Genomic DNA, 20,832 nt, shown 5'->3' with positions numbered 1-20,832 from the left:
CCTGAGCCGAAGGCAGTCGCTTAACCAACTGAGCCACCCAGGCGCCCCTCTCCAACCGCTTTTATGTGTTGCACTGAGCTGGGCTTTGTGGGGCATCTTCCACGTCAGCGAATGCTGATAACACAGCAGTCCTTTACACCGTGGATGGCTCTAATTCATGTCATTTCCCTCGACTGAGTATCTGGGAGCCCAGAAACGAAAACTGTGGGTCCAGGATACGCCTTCTGAAACACACGATGTCAAACCACCCACCAGAAAGTCCGTCTAATCTGTATCCTAATTGGCAGCATATCGAGGACATGCTTATTCCCCCCCCCATCTCACATCTCGCCAACGATGGGCCTGGCTACTGGTAAATCCCTGTCAACTCGACTGTCAAAACCTAGCGTCTCATTTCCAAGGAAGCCTGCAGATTCGTACAGGAGGCCGAGGAGGGCAACCCGACTCAGCCTGAGGGCCGGCGAGGAGTCCCAGAGACAGTGCATAAGGCCTAGCTCAGCTCAGTGGGCCAAGCTTCCGTGCCCGCCGTCGCTGCGCTGTTTCCTTCGGGGCACTGCGAGGACACCCACCCCCCGCCTCAGCGAGGTACCGCGCCCACAGAGGGATAACTGTACAACGTGACAACGTCTGTCCCACCTCAGCCTCTCGAAACGGCTCCCAAACCGCCATCTGAGTTTATTCTTCTCATTTACGAAGACGGTAGCCTCTACCACTTAGAAATGAGGTTGCTAGGGTGCCTGGGTGGCTCAGTTGGTTAAGCAACTGCCTTCAGCTCAGGTCATGATCCTGGAGTCCCGGGATTGAGTCCCGCGTCGGGCTCCCTGCTCGGCAGGGAGCCTGCTTCTGCCTCTGACCCTCCCCACTCTCATGTGCTCTCTCTCTCTCATTCTGTCTCAAATAAATAAATAAAATCTTTAAAAAAAAGAAAAATGAGGGGCGCCTGGGTGGCTCAGATGGTTGGACGTCTGCCTTCGGCTCAGGTCATGATAAAGCTCATGAAAGCTCACCCATATAAATATACAAGTGACCAGCTATTCAGTATATTCACAGACCTGTGCAAGCAACATGTCCCATTTTGGAACACCTCCCTAAGCCTGGGATCGAGTCCCGCATCGGGCTCCCTGCTCTTTGGGAGCCTGCTTCTCGCTCTGCCTCTCTCTCTCTCTCATGAATAAATAAATAAAATCTTAAAAAAAAAAAAAAAAAAAAAAAAAAAAGAACAGGGAAGGTGCCTGGGTGGCTCAGTCCTTAAGCATCTGCCTTCGGCTCAGGTCATGATCCCAGGGTCCCGGGATCGAGTCCCACATCGGGCTCCCTGCTCAGCGGGGAGTCTGCTTCTCCCTCTGACCCTCCCCCCTCTCATGCTCTCTCTCTCTCTCTCATTCTCTCTCTCAAATAAATAAATAAAATCTTTAAAAAAAAAAAAGAAATGAGGTTGCTAATTTAGTGCGGCAATGAATTAGAGGTTTTTTCTTCCTTCGATATGGTTTGAGTCCAAAAAAAAAAAAAAGAGTAAAGTCCTTTGGGAACAGGCCTTCAAGGCAGTATTAAAAACCGAAGTAAATGATTGAGTCCATTTGTTTTTAAAAATTTACAGCCAAGGGGCGCCTGGGTGATTCTGTTGGTTCAGCGTCTGCCTTTGGCTCAGGTCATGATCCCAGGATCCTGGGATTAAGTCCCACGTCAAGCTCCCTGCTCCACGGGGAGTCTGCTTCTCCCTCTACTTTCTCCTTCTGCCTGCCACTCCCCCTGCTTGTATGCACTCGCTCTCTCTGTCAAATAAATAAATAGATAAATCTTAAAAAAAAGAAAAAAAAGATTTACAGCCAAACTTAGAAAGACTGCACTAATTCTGCAAAAAAAAAAAAAAAAAAAAAAAGGTCGGGGGACATGCAAACACTTCACTATGAATTAGCCAACTTACAAAATGCAAGGTGGAGAAAGAGTTCTTTATGAAGACAAATCCCAAGTACCTTTATGGGGGTCCAGGAGTAGTGTTATAGCTCCCGCGTCTAAAAGCATCACATTCCCAGTTCTGCTTTTCTAACCCCTTCAAGTCCTCCAAACTTCCATGGGCAATCTGATTTCTAGGAACAGGCAGCCTGCTCCCCCCCAGACCTCACCCCGGCCCTGGAAAGCCCTGGAAACTTAACGTCTATGCGCAGTCATGCTCTATTTTAGCATAAAAAAAACGAAAACGCAGTAGCCTCCACCTTGTGGAAACAGCAGGAACAACACTTTATTTGGACCGGGAGCATAGCTCTCTGCTAATGATCTGCATACTGTTGAAGAAAAGAGTCTTCAAATTCACTTCATAAATCAAATGAACAATCCCTAGTAATACAAGAAGGCATCTTTTAAGTTTTCGATGCTGGATTCATCCTTGGCCAAGAGATAGAATTCTATGTGTGCGCACACGCTTTCATCCTTGGCCAAGAAACAGAATTTTATATACACACACACACACACACACACACACACACTTCAAGTCCAAACTGGGATTGCTTGCAGGGAGACAGATCAGCCACGCTGACTTCACATTTTGCTATTTGACTCACTTCTGTTTGTAAAGATGGCATGAGGCATGGGTCTTACCTTTTCACTACCAGCTTCAGGGTTTTATGAGAGCCCTTCACCAGGCAAATCGCTTCCTGTCTAAACCCTGAGAGACCGATGTCGTTGATGCCGACGATCTCGTCCCCAGCCAGTAACTTGTCCACTGCCGCAGCTTTACTTCCTTCTTCAATCTGCAACAAAGAAGTACGTCTCATGAGCTTCCAAAAAAGCGAAGCAAGCCCAGAACTCAGCCAGAAACAACACAGCTGTGACATATGGGGCCTGCAGGCTCTCTGACGGGCTTTGGGATCAGCCTGGACCCCTCCTGGGCCCTGAGGCTGCACTGATTCCCATTTGCGGAACAAGGGACACATCCCTCATCCAGCGCCACCTGAGCACTGACAAGGGTTACCGTTCACTGAGGGAATAGGAAAGAGCATGTGTGCTCAGGAACACTCACAGCCTGAAAGAGTGGATCCAAAGATAGGGGGTTTGTCTTCTGCATTTCCTTTATCCAAACAGTAAGGATGGATTATTTTCGTTATTTACTATTTCTCGTACATTAATCCCATACCTGCAGTTTTGTAACTGCTTGATTGAGACAGAATTCAAATACCAGAAAGCTCACCCATATAAATATACAAGTGACCAGCTATTCAGTATATTCACAGACCTGTGCAAGCAACATGTCCCGTTTTGGAACACCTCCCTAAGCCTAGAAGAAACCTGGCAGCTGTGGGCGGTCACTTCCTGATCCCCTCTAGCCCCGGCACCCCCACAACGTACTACGTGTCTGTGTGCATTTGCCCTGTAGGATTCTTTATATCAAACTTAAGGGGCGCCTGGGTGGCTCAGTCAGTTAAGCGTCTGCCTTCGGCTCAGGTCATGATCCCAGGGTCCTGGGATCAAGACCCACATTGGGCTCCCTGTTCGGTGGAGAGACTGCTCCCTCATGCTCGCTCTCTCACTTGCAAAAATAAATAAATAAAATCTTAAAGAAAAAAAAAAAGAATCCTACAACATGTAGCATTTTGTGACTGGCTTCTTTCACTGAGCATGTTTCAAGGCTCATCCCCACGGCAGCACCTGTTAGTACTTGATTCCTTTTTGTGGCTGAATGATATTCCGTCGTACGGAGTACCACTTTTTTTTTTTTTTTTAAGATTTTATTTTTATTTATCTGACAGAGAGAGAGGCAGCCAGAGAGGGAACACAAGGAAGGGGAGCAGGACAGGGAGAAGCAGGCTTCCTGCAGAGTGGGGAGCCCGACGCGGGGACTCGATCCCAGAACCCTGGGATCATGACCCGAGCCGAAGGCAGACGCTTAACGACTGAGCCACACAGGCGCCGCCACGTAACGGTTTCTTTGACTACAGTCCTAATTAGATTATGCCACACTGTGCATATTACGGCATTCACGACTCTGTGCTAAACACATATGTATGAACATGTACTGACTCATGAAAAGCTTGAATGTTGCCCATTCGATAACTTTAATCCTGAGAGATCTTGATGTTTAATCCTGGCTTTTCCTATACAGTAACAATCAACTCAGCAGCTACTAACCCAGCCTGCTTTCTATATTAGTACTTGGCAATCTATGGCCCATGAGCTAAATCCAGCCAGCTGCCTTTTTTTTTTTTCCAGTAAATAAAAATTTTACTGGGGGCACCTGGGTGGCTCAGTCGTTGAGCGTCTGCCTTCGGCTCGGGTCATGATCCCAGGATCCTGGGATCGAGCCCTGCATCGGGCTCCCTGCTCAGCGGGAGGCCTGCTTCTCCCTCTCCCACTCCCCCTGCTTGTGTTCCCTCTCTCGCTGTCTCTGTCAAATAAATAAAAATCTTAAAAAAATAAATAAAAAATAAATAAAAAATAAAAATTTTACTGGACTACAACCACACCCACTTGTTTACACACTGCGACAGGACAGAATGGAGTATTTGGGCCCAGAAAGCCAAAAATATTTACTACTTGGCTTGTTACAAAAACAAGTTCGGCAACCCCGGTTTTATACCAAAAGGCTATTATCTTTACAAACCGCTAGGAAAACTAGTGAAAAAAGTTAACGGTTACGAGCTTATCTGTGTTCAGTCTGGAAGTTCACTGCTTGACTGTTTGCCACGGCTAAGCTGAGAATTACTTCCAAAGCCCTCACAAATTTTTATTTACTGGAAAAAAAAAAAAGGCAGCTGGCTGGATTTAGCTCATTACATTTCCCCTATGAAGCTAAAAAGCCGGGTACTAAGCGACTGCCCATGCCTCAGTTCTGCGAATGCACGGTATTTCCCTAAAACCTCCACCTACATGCAAGGACAGCTGAACTCCTCGGTTCACAAAGCGATTATTCATTGCAAGTGAACACCATAAACAAAATTAAACAACTACTCCTCACTGAACGGCCTGCTTCAAACTTTGGTTAATCACTGGTTTAAAAAGTCTAGACAATTTTATCCCAACATGATAACAGACTGTAAGTTTCCACCCGCACAAGATTACAGCCCCAGCCATGTGTAGGCAAGGTGCAGGTCACACGTGGTGGAGAGCTTGGGTTTTGACATGCCCCGTGGGAGAGGCCAAGGGGCCGTCCCGGTAGAGGGTGCAGTTGGTGGCGGGAGGACGGCCCCCAGGGACAGGTGGCCTACATAGGGAGACACCCCCAGCAGAAGTTATTTAAGGACGAGAGGGGTGGGGAGACTGAAGGACACTGCCTGGACAGAAGACAGAGTCTCGGGCAGAGAACCACAGAGAAGGAAACCCTGGGTCCCCAGTAGTTAGAGCTTTGGCAGAAGAGGGGCCAGGTGAAAGGGCAGGGGATACAGGCGGCAGAAACTGCCACCACCAGAGTGCATGAGGAGGGCGGAGAAATCCCCCGGGGAAGCTTACCAATGCTCCAGCTGGCTCACTACCTGAGCCTGCAGCACCTGTCCTCCACACAGGGACCCGAGAGCTGCAGACTCTTAAGGCAGGTGGCAGTCCTTCAAGGAGTGCCTGGATCCGTTTCATCTCCTCCTACCCCGCCTCCCAAGCACCGGGCATAATGATTGTAAAGGCAAAATCCAGAATGTAGAAAGAATGCATGTAGATAGTAACTTGGGTCTGCACTTAGTAACTACTGCTTAAATACTAGCAGTTAAATGCTTTGGTGGGGTGAGTACAAAAAGGCCGTCACATGCATGTGTTGAGTTCAGAGGTGGTATTTATTCTTTCAATAAGTATCTAGTGAGCAAGTACTCTGCACAAACAACTGTGCTAGACCGTGTGTGGGGGGGTGCGGGGGGACGGTGGGTCTTACAAGGTGGAGTTCCTGCCTTGAAGACATTTCTAGGCTTCAGAGACCAACACTTCTCAAACTGTCATGTGCAGACAAATCTCCCAGGGTTTAAAATGCAGATCTGATTCAGCTGGTCCAGGGTAGGGCTTGAGCTTCTGCATTGTTTTAAAAGATTTTATTTATTTGAGAGACAGAGAGAGAGAGAGAGAGAGTGCATGCAGCAGAGGGAGAGGGAGAAGGAAAAGCAGGCTCCCCGCTGAGCAGAGAACCTGATGCGGAGCTCGATCCCAGGACCCTGAGATCATGACCCGAGCCGAAGGCAGACGCTTAACCACTGAGCCACCCAGGTGCCCTTGCCTGTATTTTGAATGGTTTTCAGAAATACACATTTACAAAGTACAATTCATTCCGTCACCGATTTTCCGTCACAGAATTTTATTTTACCTTTCAACAGTTATGCATTCCAAGTGGAAACAACTCAAATGTCCATCAGGAAGTAAACGCATAATGAAAATGTGGTCCATCCATACAACGGAATGCAGGTCAGCCTTAAAAAGGAAGGACGTTCTCACACCTGCTACCACATGCATGGACCTTGAGGACGTCACGTGCAGTGAAATACGCCACCACGGAAAGACAGGGACTGTGTGATTCCGCTCATATGGGGGACCCAGAAGAGGCCAATTCACAGAGACAGCGCCTAGAGTAAAGGTCAGCAGGGGCTGGGGGAGTGGGAATCATGGATTTGTGGGTACAGAGTTTCAGTCTGGGAAGATGAAAAACTCCCGACAATGGCTGATGGTTGCACTATGCGAATGTTGTCAATATACGGAGTCAGACATTTGGAAGTGGTTAAAATAGTTAAGTTTCGTGTTACGGGACATTTAGTGTGATCACACCTTCCTGAGTATCTAACAAGGAAAGGATTCTGAGTCCCACCTACAGTGAGTGCTTCTGAATTTGAGTATTACGAGAAAGTCTTGAAGCAAAACCACTATGATGAACGCCCTGCAGGGTCGTAGGGCTGGTGTTGAAGGCATCACATCCTGTGGGGACACATCACCGGGATCCGGCTCGGCTACCACTGGGTGGGCTTTTCAGTCTCATCCCCACAAACCCTTCTGTGAACCAGGTCGGTGAGACTTTTGCGAACCACTGTCATCTAGTCTGGCTTCACCACGAAGATCTGTGAAGACTCCTCGAGTTTGTCCTCTATAAATGAAGACTGCATTGCAAAGCATCCTTCTGCCTCGCCCTAACCACCCTCCACCTACACATCCCAGAAAAAACAGGTGTGGGCTTGGGAGAGAAAGTAGCTGGGTTTTTAGCCACCCGTTGGCTTCCCTGCCAAGAGAAAGTTTCTCTTTGATATTTATTGTGCTTACGGGGAAAGTAGCTATAAAAGAAGCAGCAGCTGTGAAAACTTCCATTCTATACTCCCCACCACCCCCAAACATCTCCCGTTAGGTAGGATTCATGAGGTTTGAACTTGGTGAAGGGTAAATCTGACGTCTGCGTTCGCCACGGAGGACGAGGACGCCACCTGCCAGCATTTTACAGTAAATCACACACGCGACATCGATGATCACTCCCTCACGGTGCCTGGGACTACGACCCAGCCGAGGCGACAGCCTAACATCTGCAGAACGTGGGGGCCACCCACAGGGCAGCTGTGGCCGACAGCAGTCAGGAAAAGCTCCCGAGGTCCCCGGCTCCAATTCAGAAGTGCCCCTTCTGCACAGTGGCAGGCAGGCAGAGACAGATCCTTCCATGCCCGCGATGCAAGCCCACGTGCCACGCTCTTCCCACGTCCAGAACGAAAGCCCCAAGTGCCCACGCCTGGCCACACGGTCCACACCTTGAGTTATCAACAGGCATTCCATGTGGCGGACTCACGCCCGCAGTCCCAGGGGAGACTCAGATGTCCCACCACGTGCAGAACGCCGTATCGCTCTTCGGGAACTGTTTTGGCAGGAAACGGCAGGGAGGGAAACAGTTAATGAGAGTCTTCTTGGAACAGAGTTTTCATACTTGGCTGAAGGGGCGTTACAGATGACCAAGAGTGAAGACCCACAAAAGCAAGAGTCTAGTCTGGTAACCGACTACAAGGCATCTCACCCCGTGCAGTGGGCATGCGAGGGGCAGCCTTTACCGCTGTCTCGGGGGAGGAAATGAGGCTTCATGAATCGGAAGGGCCACAAACACAACATGAAAGGAGAAGCCTGCATGGGGGAGGACATTCCCAAGTGGGGTCTTGACGTGAAGACAGGGACAGAAGCAGGAAGCCCAGGCGCGTCCAAAGAATGTCAGCCTGGCAGGGTGTAAAGCTCTCACAAGGGAGTGTCTGAAGATAAGGGCAGAAGGGGGAAGATTAGGAACTTGACCTTGAATCAGAATCTGGACAATATCCTGTAGGCAGTAGGGGCCCAGAGAAGGTAGGGTATGGAAGCAGGGAAGCGACATTATTCAAGCAAATACTTCTGGAAGACTGATCTTGTAGGCAGACACAAAATGAATTTCTCCTGCCCTTGACTCCATCTTGGCACCGGACAGAAACGAGGGCTCACAGCATGCAGCGCAGAGAATGAACGTGAGCAAGGACTCTAGAAGCTGCGAGGGAAGGCCTCACGATGTGGTCAGACAAGACACGATGGACCAAAAGAAGAAGCCAGTGGTGCCGAGGTGTTGAGCTCCAGTGATTCAGAAAATCACAACGACCAGAGATCAAAAAGGAAGAAGGACATTAAGTCCAATATCCCATTTCAAAGGCCATGAATCACACCTGCGATTTATCAGTTCTATCTCAAAAATGCTTCACTGTCCAGACAAAAGGCACTCCGTGACAAAGCAATGCCTTCTGTTAGACAGGAAAATCCCCAAAGTTACCACTTCAGTTTGCTTAATTTGAGTATTTTACTCATTCTCCTCGAGCCCAGTTGCTTCAGAAAGGAAAGCTGACTCACCCAGGGGAAGTATCAAGTTGTGAAATCATCTGAGTGTGTATCTCTGGTAACAGAGAAGCCCATTGAAAACTGGAAACTTCCACCTAGATGTGTGGAGATTTTCACAAGTCGTCATTACGGGCCCACCTGTGGCGGGAGGAGCCACACCAGCCAGGCAGCCCAGCTTCCAGAACGCTCTCTCTCTCTCTCTCCAGCATCCCGGCACCAACTGTCACCCTCTCTACTGCCCAAGATGCCCAACAGGAAGGTCAACTCAGGTGGAGGGGCAGTGAGGGAGCTCCAGAGGAGCTCCGCAATTTCTCAGCTAAAACCTGCTCCCGCAAAAGTGGAAATGAAGCAAAGTGTCTTCAAACAAAAAAGTGCCAACACAAGGGAAAACAGGCTGCAGGGGCTAATCAAGAAACTACAGATCTACCTGCAGAAAATGGAGAGACTAAAGCTTGAAGAGAGTCCAGCCTCCAGAGAAGTAGAGATGAAGGAAGACCACTCTAAGATCATATGCCATGTCTTTTTGGTGGGCCCTGTCTCCTAGTACAATGCAAAAGATTTCATTACTATTTTGGAAATGTAAGCTTTTTAGTAGCTCTAGGAATATTTTCTTTTTAGGATTTATTTATTTGAGAGAGGGAAAGAGAACGCAAACCCGTGCAAGTGGGGGAAGGGGCAGAGGGAGAGAATCTCAAGCAGACTCCGTGCTGAGCACAGAACCCTACTCGGGGCTCAACCTCACGACCCTGAGATCATGACCTGGGCTGAAACCAAGAGTCAGACACTCAACCAACTGAGGCACCCAGATGGCCTTAGTAGGTCTATGAATATATTTTTTAAAGGTTTTATTTATTTATTTGACAGAGAGACAGGGAGAGCACAAGTAGGCAGAGCGGTAGGCAAAGGGAGAGGGAGAAGCAGACTCCCCACTGAGCAGGGAGCCCGATGTGGGACTCGAACCTAGGACCCTGGGATCATGACCTGAGCTGAAGGCAGCCGCTTAACCGACTGGGCCATCCAGGCGCCCCAGGAGGGAATGCCACCTCATCCAAGTTAGGTGTGAATATTTGTTTAAGAGGTAAAATCATTTGCTGGTTATTTTTTGGTACAACCAGAAGAGTGGGATACTGAATCCTAGGAGGCTCTGGCTGTCTGGGGGGTGAGCCTGACATTCCATGGGTGGGGGGAGCAGTTTTCATGGCCAATACAAGGCATATGACATGGCAATTTGGAGTCACGGTCGTGTATTTGATGTGTCCTGAACGTTGCAAGTTACCTCTATCCCCACATTTCCTAAAGAAAACCATTTCCCTGATCCTGGCTCTCCCAGTCCCTGAACATGCTAGTCCAGTTTCCCTAAACACTTTGTCAACCTGTCTTGAAAACCTGACAGTCCAAACATGCGTTTAGGATAGTAAATTGTGAATTGTGAATGAGTGGGATCTGTGACTGAACGGCGATTGTCAACGCAGAACCTACTGGTACTTGGTATCTTCTCAAGGAAAATTTGCCTCCACATTTCAAGCTGGAAAGTCACCGTATATAACAGTTTAGTAAAGAATCACGGACTACATCTTTTTAGATCTTTGGTATCTATGTTAAAAACCGTGTAAAATGAAATGTGTCTGTGTACAGATCATCAAAACCACCAATAAAATCTCAGTGGTGAAAGAAAAAAACTCCTTTCCTCATAGATGAGAACCAAAATCAAAAAGCAAGAGAAAAGATAAAACAATGCCCCCCAAAACTAACCAAATAAACCACAACGCACCTCACAGGTTTTGGACAGTAGGTGAGCAAGCTGATGTTTAGTCCAAGGCTTGCAGGAACATGAGGGTCTGCTCTGGAGATTTTCACATACTCCTTTCAGCCTCTGTAACAGGAATGCTCATCAGACGAGGCCCTATCACAAAGAAAGGCCAGTGTGGCCCGGGCAAAGGGACCACAGCAGCTGAATGGATAGAGCCCAGCCGATGAGATGCACGGAAGGAAGAGAGGACTGGGTGATGAGCCTGTGTGCAAAGGGGGCACCTGGCCAACGCAAATGCCAAGGGAAAAGCCCATCAGAAGAGGAGGACGAGATCTGGAGGCTGCAATTAGCAGTCAGAGGTCTAGACAGAAAAAGGGAGGATGCTCACGGAGGCACGGGGAAGGGCGGGGGTCTGCACCCGGCACCCAGCTGGGTGGGAAACGGGGGGAGCGGCATTCATTCTGAGTCAAGGCTCTGCTGCCCGCCCTGGGCAGGGTAAGGCCTGGGGTATGTGCCTCCTCCAGACAGGTCTGGGGCACGAGGACTGCAAGGTCCTGATCACCACATCATCGCTGCACCCCAGGGAACACAGGCCTGTCCGTGAAAGGGACGGTGTCTGGAAAGCAACATTCAGAGAGCGTTTTCTGACCACCGCTGTACGTCAGGGAGGGTCCAAGCCAGGAGAAACAAGGCTTTGTCAACGACTCTTCCAAGGTGCGGCCAGCAGCCTCAGGCGTTGCCCTGGCCCCAGATCTGCCCTTCATGCCCCGTGCAGAGACGCTGCAGTGGGACCCTGCGAACATTCCCGCTCTGCCGGCCGGCCCCGTGGTGGTGAGCACGGTCAGCAGAGGGCGCGGAAGGGACACGGGAGGAGGACAGGCCCTCGCTTCCCAAAGCCAGCCTGCTTTCCTCTCGGCCTGCTCCCGTGGACGGCGGTCACCCGCAGTGGCCAGCAGCACGGCGGCTTCCCGGCAAGTTCCAGAGGCTCACACCAGCCGGCAGCCTCCCGGGGAGCCCCAGTCGCGTCACCTGAGTGCCTTCCCAAGAGGCATTTCCACGGCACGTCACCAGCCCTGCCAGCTCCGCGGTGAGATCCCAGCGCGGCTGGGGGCAGCTTCCTGCCGGCCAGCTCCGTGTGGCTCAGTGAATGTCCCCACGGTCAGCAGGCTGCAGGCACCCCCACTCCACGGAGCTCCCAGTCTCAGCTGGTGGGGGGGGGGGCTGCTTCCTGAGCTCCTCCTTCCTCAGTCTTGGAGGCAGAGCCTGCTCCTTACAGCCCCTGTTGTGCATTCTTCAGGGTTCCCTTTACCTGGGACAGGTAGTCATGATTTCTTGTCAGTCTGAGTACTCATCTGTTACTAGTTAATCAGTTTTTGCACTGGGGGCCAGCAAACCGTTCTCTAAAGAGCCATACGGTAATAAGCGTTTAAGGGTTTGTGGGCTCTCCAGCACATGCTGCACCTTGCCCAACCGACAAGACAGAGCCGGAACGCTGTCGGTACCTGACCAGTGTGCTGAACCCTGCTTCACACCAAGCGTTTCCTGCTCAAATTACTGTACGGTTTGTGTCCGAACCGGACCCTGACAAATACACATGGCAGGTGACAAGTGCAGTGACAGACATTCACGGGGCCCGAGCAGCAAAATTAATATTGTGGTGTGGGTAGGGAGCAGGGGAGATGATGAGCATCGGGGAAGGTTTCAAAAAGGTGAGGGGCACCTGGCTGGCTCAGTCCGAGGAGCGTGCGACTCTTGATCTTAGGGTTGTGAGTTTGAGCCCCATACTGCGTGTAGAGACTACTTAAAAAAAAAAAAAGACGAGGTGTGAGACCTAGTACGTAAGAGTTGCCTCCACCACTTACTTAACTACCTGATTTAGAGAAGGTCACTTATTTTTGTCTCTGTTTTGTCACCTAAAAAAAAATTTCAAAACAGATTGTAAGCTCTAAAGTGTTATATAAGCATATTCACAAACTATTTCACTTATAATTTGTTGGTGTACAAGGTGGGACTAGCTGGCCAGGCTTCTAGACGCTCAAGTTCAGTGACAAATGATCCCCTTCTCGATTTTAACATGAGGAAGCAAGGCTGAAGTGGTCGGGGAGAATGCTTCATTTATAATGCTCCAAGCTATTTATTGAGGTAGAATGGTTTCTAAGTCCTTTTACAAGGCCATTCGAAAAAAAATCCTGAAGCTCAGTTAACCTAGATGTTATCGTTTCCTTTAAACCTAACTTAAAGTTTCCTTTCCCCCTTGTTTAGCTATTACAGCATCATAGAAAACTTTTGAAGTAGACAAAGTCGCAATATATAAATGGGGTATTTTACAAAAATTTAGCCTAAGTGGGTCAGGTAGAAACCAGGCCACATTTCCTCCACTTAAAAAAGCCTGATTTAAGTGGTAAATTCTCAGGACAAGACACAAATGCCTCTGGAAACGACCCATGGTTTAAATACTGCAGATACGTAATTAAGCAAGGGAGGAAAAGGGACACGAATTTCCCCAGGTGGCCCTTTGAACAGATACGCTAAGTAAAAGCCTGGTGTTTGTCGCTTAGGCATCAGTAATGGGTCCTCTTGGTTAAAATGGGAACTACATTTTCTAGAATCTATAGCCCAACAATGCCCCATTCCCCTTCTCCCCCAGCCGCTGTCAACCACCATTCTTTCTTTCCTTCCATGAACCGGACTAATCTAGACACCTTGTATAAGTGGAATCATATGGTATTTGTCCTTTTGTCTGCTCCCAGGACTCAAGGTTCATCCGTGTTACAGCGCGTGATGCTCGGCAGCCTTCCCTCCTAAAGCTGAACGATATTCCACCGCACGTATGTACCACCTTCTCTTCATTCTTCCATCTGTCAGTGGACACTTGGGCTGTTTCCAGTACCTACAACTCCTGCAGACTGGGTGGATGTCTGAATCGACCTTAGTTCAGAACCACTGTTCTCAAGAAAGGATTAAGTATCCGAGAAAATCATCACAGCTCTCGTGAACACACACACAGAAAGCAAGACACTTCCAAAACCTCATTTTCATTTGCTGCCATGCAAAACCCATCCAGCACGGCAAGAAGCAGGCAGCCTCGCGCAGAGAAGTCTCTGCGGTTCCTGGCAGCTAGGCAGAAGGCCCATCAGGCCAGGTGGAACCACTGTGTCTGATGTCTGATACAGCCCAGCATTACCATGCAAAACAGGCCTCGTTGTTCTGGGCGCCATGAGTCCGGTCCCCTAAGAAGCCTTTGTTCTTTCTCCCCGGAGAAAACGGTCCTTCTTGTCTGCGGGCGGTGTTGGCTGGGTCCCCTCCATTCACACCCCCAACCCCATCACCGACACAGACACACTGTGCCTGGCTCGACATCGCACGAGGCCCCTACTTCCTCTACCACGGGACCAGATGCCCTCCTCCCGGCCTCCCGAACATCCTGGGTGTATCACCGAGCACTGCTCCGGACCCTGTTGACGGTCCCCTGCGTATGCTTCTGGCTCTGCAGCAAGACCAGCACGTCTGTGAGGACAAGTCCCAGATGGGATCTGTGCTTATTCCCTCCTATATCAATGTCTGTTGCAAGGCAGAAGGCAACATTTCTGGAAAGGGTGAACAGAGAGGAAGACAATCAGTGAAGATCGCAAGGTTTTTGTCTAAGGCCAGCCTTTGTCCTAGGGTCACGGGAGGAAAACCCCACCACAGCCCTGGTCTTTCAAGTCTGTCTCAGAAATCGCAGGAGCGGTTGGAGCAAAAGCACGGCGAGCAGGCTTCCCACCGGGCTGCCCAGGCTCCCACCCTTCTCCCAGGGCTTCTGAAAACCCGCCGCGCCGCTTAAACACGGATGGCTGGGGTTACTCAGTTTCGCAGTTTTCAAAGTAGAAAAGCCATCTGAAAGGGCTGATAGGCAATCATGAAACAGGAAAAGGAACTGCTGCACATGAGAACAAAGTGTCCCCGCTTTTCAGAACACATGGCTGTTTATTTTTCATGGACGTTCCCAGCCTACTGCAATTTCAAAGACACAGCGCTTGTTCCTTTCGATAACGCCGCCGCTGGGCAATGCAAGGGAGGCGCGACTCAGAGGGAACCTGGCCACGCTTCCCTTCACCTTCCCTCCGGGGACACTCGGAGCTCCCGGCAAGCCTTCGTCTTCTCACTGGATGAGCTACGGATGACCTCATCCATCACAAGGGCTTTCTTTTGGAAAAACTCTTTTCAGTGATCTTCCCATTGAATGTGTGCTCCCCAAATTCACATGTGCAGACCTAATCCCCAGCGGGGATATTGCAAGGTGGGGCCTTTGGGGGAGGGGAATAGGTCCTGAGGGTGGAGCCCTCAAGAACGGGGCTGGTGCTCTTCCACAAGAGACCGCACAGAGCTCCCTCACCCCTTGTATCCTGGGAGGACACCGTGGAAAGACAGCTGTCTATACGCCAGCAAGGGGGCTTTCGCCAGACACGGTATCTGCCCCCACGCCGGTCTTAGACTTCTGGCCTCCGGAACTGTGAGAAATAACTATTTGTTCGTAAGCTGCCCAGTCTGTGGCATTTCTCTTACAGCAGCCCGAAAAAACAAAGACAGATGTCAAAGGCCCAGCCCACGGAGCCTAGCTACGCAGTGCGGGGGAACGTGCAGCTCTGGGTGGCAGAGCAAGCGCTCATGAGGTCGGGAAGGGGCCGCGTGTACCGAACATGCAGCTCTCGGGAAGGAGCAGGTGCTTCCCTCTGAAGGGACACCTGACACCCAGGTGCTCCCCTCTGAAGGGACACCTGACACCCAGGGCTAGCCACGGGTGGCTCAGAGGAAATCGGCACTCAGTGGGAGCAGATCTTTTTTTTTTTTTTCCCCTAAAGCTGACCATCTGGATTTTTATGGGTACTTTCCCTAGGTCTTCAAAGGCTGGCAGTCCTTGGCTTTTAAAAGAGAGGTGAGAAAAAAAATCACGTCGGAAGGTCACATACATGTGAGCCCCCACAGCAGCCTCTGGTTTGGGTAATTCCCATCCTACTTGGTCAAACACACCTCGTCTTCTGTGTCAGAGTCCGTGGCACCATGCAGGAACTCTGCACACTCAGGCGGTCTTCCAAACGTCCCTCTGCCCGGGACTCTGCTAGTGTGCCTACCTGCATCTTTCAGGGTGATGCCCCACCCCCCCACTGCTGGCCTCAGACGGTCTCCGATGGCCAGGAGCCCTGCTCTCCCCAGAGGCGGAATCCACCCCAGGAGGGGACAGGGAGGGGACAGCTGTGGGCCGGAGCGGAGCGTGCAGGACAGCAAACGCTACAATCTCGGTCGTCTGCCCTCCCCTGAAGTGCCGGGGCAAAGTCCTGAGAAGACCAAAACAATTCATCCAGCAGACACGGAGGCTTTCGAATGAGCCATAATTCTTTATAAATCCAGACCATTTTCCTTTCTTGGAACTTGATAGTCAACAAACGGAATAGCTCTAAAGAGCAAAAAATAAATAAATAAAATAAAATTTTTTTTTTAATTACAAAAGCTAACAAAGTATTGAGAGACATAATTTATTATGTCTGAGAAACAGGCTAAGAAAACCTATAATGTCTTGCTTATTGAGGTTTGTATTTAAGAGTAAGACATACTGCATCTGCCCTAAAAAAAAAAAAATTCTAGCAGGTATGAGGAGTCATTTTCTCTTCATCTAATGCTTGTACTCCTTGCTGGCAAAGAATAATAGTATAAAGCACTTAAAAAAAAAAAATCAACACCAAAAAACCGTGGAGCGGAAGAGGGGTACTTCTAAAAGGATACTTCTAAAATCTAATTGTTTAAATGCAATGGGACTACATGAAAGCACATTTTTATGACACTAAACACATTCCTCATCTCATCAGTAATATTATTTCTCCACAGTGAATTGACGTTAGAATCAAACCAAAATAGCCAAGCTGTTATCTAACTTGGAACTCTTCTCGGTCACGAAAAAGAAAAACACTGAAGATTTAAGCTACTCCAATCATAAGGAGACTGTACAAAAATCAGAAACCCTTTGCTGCTTTTTCAACTTGTGCAGGCTAAATCTTCAATCCCTAATGCTGTTTATTTCCCCTGAGTTCATTCACAGCTTTGGGGGAAAAAAAACAAACATTTTTAGGTCTTAAGAAAAAAAACAGAGTCAAAATAAAATGACTTAGTTTTCCTAACACAGTAGCGCCACAGTCCTCAGCCAAGGCAGAGCAAATTCAAAGCTTTGTGGTTGTGGTTTGGGGGGTGTGCAAACTTTTACCAGATCTCAGAATTTGCTTAGTAGCCCACCTCACTTTTTCGCAGGTTAAAGACTGAATTATTCACCCGTTCACTAAAAACACAGAGTTAATTTTATGTGCTTAGTTTATGATAGGCAAAAGTGTGCAGAGGCAAGGCACAGAGATGCCAAGAACACCACCACACCCCTAGGGTTGTGCACGTTGAGGATGGATGGAGTCACCATTTCTTCCCGGGTCTGGGTGGTTTAACACAACATGGCAGAGCTCAGCAAAGTCATTTTTAAAAATCATTTTATTATTATTTATTTGTCAGACAGAAAGAGAGCACAGGCAGGGGGAGTGGGAGAGGGAGAAGCAGGCTTCCCACGGAGCAGGGAGCCCGATGCAGGGCTTGATCCCAGAATCCTGGGATCATGACCTGAGCCGAAGGCAGATGCTTAACTGACTGAGCCACCCAGACGTCCCAGCAAGGTCATTTTTTTAAAGCTAGCAGCAGCCTGGCTTAATTTTGTCTCTTGTGCCTTATCCAGTCCTTTAGGACAAAATTTGATATAAAATATGTATCTGTCTGTTAGGACTCATATGGGACTACTTGGGATTTTTAAGTCACTGTTCAAAAAAGCAAGGAGGCAACCATCTCCCATGACAAACTATAAAAAAATTCTGCCCAAGCACCTGGAAAACAAAGTCGGCTGAGGTAACAGTGACAAATTCCAAATACAGCTGAAATATCCAACGCGACCGGCAAAAGTTCTCTTCACTGTATGTGGCATTCAGAACATAAGAAAGAAATGCTGTTTTTTCTCTTTACAAAAGAGCGGACAGTTTATAATTACGATCTTAAAAAGCCAAAATTTAAAACAGAAGTGACAAAGGAAAAAGCGAACAACGTTCTTGGTCTCTTCATTTAAGGAGAGGTCCCTGAGGGGAGCGTGGGTGACTCAGTGGGTGGAGCGTGTGACTCCTGATCTCAGGGTTGTGAGTTTGAGCCCCACACTGGCTACAGAGATTACATTGAAAAAAAAAAAATCTTAAAAAAAAGAAAAAGGAGTCCTTGAACATCTCTGTATCATGTATAACATTCTTTGACATGGTTTTGACATGAAATGTGGTAACATTATTGGTGCCAATCAAAATCACTGAGGACGATTTTATAGTAAGATCAGAATCCTCTGTTCCTATTTATTCTGATTCTTCTCAATTTACTATAACCCAACTTTCCACCGTACGACCCCAAATTAAAAACGGCCATCCCGGGGTGCCTGGCTGACTCAGTCAGTGAAGCATGCGACTCCTGATCTCAGGGTTGTGAGTTTGAGCCCTACACTGGGTGTAGCGATTACTTAAAAAAAAAAAAACCTTTAGGGGCGCCTGGGTGGCTCAGTCGTTAAGCGTCTGCCTTCGGCTCAGGTCAGGATCCCAGGGTCCTGGGATCGAGCCCCACATCAGGCTCCCTGCTCAGCAGGAAGCCTGCTTCTCCCTCTCCCACTCCCCCTTCTTGTGTTCCCTCTCTCACTGTCAAATAAATAAAATCTTTAAAAAAAAAAAAATAAATAAAACCTTTAGGGGCACCTGGGTGGCTCAGTTGGTGAAGCGACTGCCTTCGGCTCGGGTCATGATCCTGGAGTCCCGGGATCGAGTCCCACATTGGGCTCCCTGCTCAGCAGGGAGTCTGCTTCTCCCTCTGACCCTCCTCCCTCTCATGCTCTCTGTCTCTCATTCTCTCTCTCGCAAATAAATAAAATCTTAAAAAATAAAAAAATAAAAAAATAAAACCTTTAAATAAAGAAATCAAAATGAAAACGGCCATGCCTCCGTGCTTAGAGTTCATTTCTTACTCTTTCCCTGGGTGGTTTCTGTAGAACCCAAACTGCTCATCTGCCACTTCTATTTCCACTCTTAAAAACAAGGGGCGCCTGGGTGGCTCAGTCGTTAAGCGTCTGCCTCCGGCTCAGGTCATGATCCCAGGGTCCTGGCATCGAGCCCCACATCGGGCTCCCTAGTCCGTAGGGAGTCTGCTGTTCTCCCTGCTTGTGCGCACGCGCGCTCTCTCTCTCTGGCAAATAAGTAAATTAATTATTTATAAAACAAACAAACAAAAGAAACAAGTGCGGGGAAGGCCAGGCAAGTGTTCCCCACCCCCAGCTCTCTAGAAAAGCAGGGCAAGGACGACAAAGAGAGAGGTGCCCTGACGGTCACTATGCATCAGAGTCGGAAGAATCAGTGGGCACCTCTACATGAGAGAAACTAAGAATAGAGAAGAGCCACCTCGTCGGGCTGGTGCCTCAGGCAGCTGGGTCTGAAGCATAGCAGCCTGACGGAGGACTCCATATCCTTCCAAACCGGCAAAGCAATGACAGGTTACAGTGGGAATTATGCTTTTAGGATGGAATGGGTCCTATCTGAAATGTAACGAAGGAATGAAGGAACTTTCCCCAGAATCCCTAACTTAAATATGATTACTGCTATTAAGGCTATTTGTTTTAGGGGCGCCTGGGTGGCTCAGTTGGTTAAGCGACTGCCTTCGGCTCAGGTCATGATCCTGGAGTCCCTGGATCGAGTCCCACATCGGGATCCCTGCTCGGCAGGGAGTCTGCTTCTCCCTCTGACCCTACCCCCTCTCATGTGCTTGCTCTCTCTCAAATAAATAAATAAAAATCTTTAATAAAAAAAAAAAGACTATTTGTTTTATACTTATTCTTTACAACAGAGTTCTCAGGAAGCCCCTGGAGGCAAAAAGTGAAACTGTTCAGTATGAGGTTTCCCTAAGTAAAAACAAACACATAAATACACCTAACACTCAAGCTTTAGGTGAACATCTTCCTAACACCTATCGTCAGGTGTTTTATTACAGTACACCAGGCCTGAAGTGTCAGCAACATATAAGATTCAAAAGTACAAACCAAATTAAAGAGCCTGGGGGACGCGGGGTGGGGGCCGGGTGGTCTTCCAATGCAGGCTTTCCTTAAAGCATAGTTTGTGTGGTTAAAAAAAAAAAAAAAGACACATGTCTCTTCTATTTCTTCATCTGGGTTAGAAGTATGATTTCTATATAAAAACTCATCAATGCCTAGGCTTATAACGTGAGCGCTTTTCTGTATGTAGATCCTCATTCAAGAACAAGTTTTATCACTCTCTTTCGTGGGCTGAATTGTGTTCCCCCAAAGAGACATGCCAAAGTCCTAACTCCCAGAACCTGTGAACGTGAGCTTATTTGGAAACAGGGTCTTTGCAGATGGAATCAAGTTAAGAGGAGATCATACTATATGAAGGTGGGCCCGAATGCAACGGCTGGTGTCCTTGGAAGAGGGAAATTTGCACACAGACACACAGGGGAGAAGACCATGTGAAGACAGAGGCAGAGACTGGAGTGATGCATCCTTAAGCCAGGGAACACCACAGGGTGCCTGGAACAACCAGAAACTGGAAGAAAGCAAGGAAGGATCATCCCCAGAGCCTTCCGGGCAGCATGGCCTTGCTGAAACCTTGATTTCTACCATCCAGCTTCTAGAACTGTGAGACGATAAACTTAAGCAACCAGTTTGTGGTACTTGGTTATGACAGCCCTGGGAAACTTCTACATCTTCGTTTTGCCACAGGAAAAGGCTATGATGTAGATGGACACAAAAACCTTCTGGCACAGCGACTTAAAGGTTCCAGAAGACCAGGCTGTTCCAAGCATGGGGTTTCCAAAGAATCCAGAGAAGCCCCCTCTCCTGGCCACCTACCTTCTGGAGTCCCAGCAGGAGGATGGGTGCGCCCTGCCCTTCCATGGGAGAACGGATCTCCCCCTCCCCAACCAAGGAAAGGCTGCGGGGCTCCCTTATGAGCTGGTGGTGTCAGGTCTGTGAGCACCCAAGAAACAATCACATGAAAATAGGCTTTCCTTTTCTCTTAAAGGAAATCATCTGCAAAGCCTAAGAGGTACATTAACAAAGCTTTAAAGATGCTTTCTGGATTGTTTTATATTGTCTGTGGGAGGTAGGGGGGACAGGAGGGGTGCAGGGTAAGGCAGAAAAACAGGACTACATCATCCATTGTTGAAAACTCCCAGGCTGGGTGCCAGGGGCTGAAGAAAGGGCTTAAATG

At 48.7% G+C, this 20,832-nt stretch overlaps 1 protein-coding gene across 2 annotated transcripts in view; it reads right to left on the bottom strand.

Moving 5' to 3' along the window:
* The window catches only part of SHROOM2 (shroom family member 2), a 146,737-nt gene that overhangs the window by 73,011 nt on the left and 52,894 nt on the right, over positions 1 to 20,832 (bottom strand). For both annotated transcript variants that reach the window (XM_035029682.1, XM_035029683.1), the window contains exon 2: positions 2,596 to 2,747. In XM_035029682.1, the coding sequence (XP_034885573.1) occupies positions 2,596 to 2,747 (152 nt within the window). The remainder of the gene's footprint in view (positions 1 to 2,595; positions 2,748 to 20,832) is intronic.

The sequence above is a fragment of the Mirounga leonina genome, unplaced genomic scaffold (genome assembly GCF_011800145.1).
Source record: "Mirounga leonina isolate KUSES-001 unplaced genomic scaffold, KU_Mleo_1.0 Mir_268, whole genome shotgun sequence".
Classification (NCBI taxonomy): domain Eukaryota; kingdom Metazoa; phylum Chordata; class Mammalia; order Carnivora; family Phocidae; genus Mirounga; species Mirounga leonina.
The sequence above is the reverse complement of the archived record's forward strand: the minus strand, read 5'-3'. Positions and strand labels throughout refer to the sequence as shown.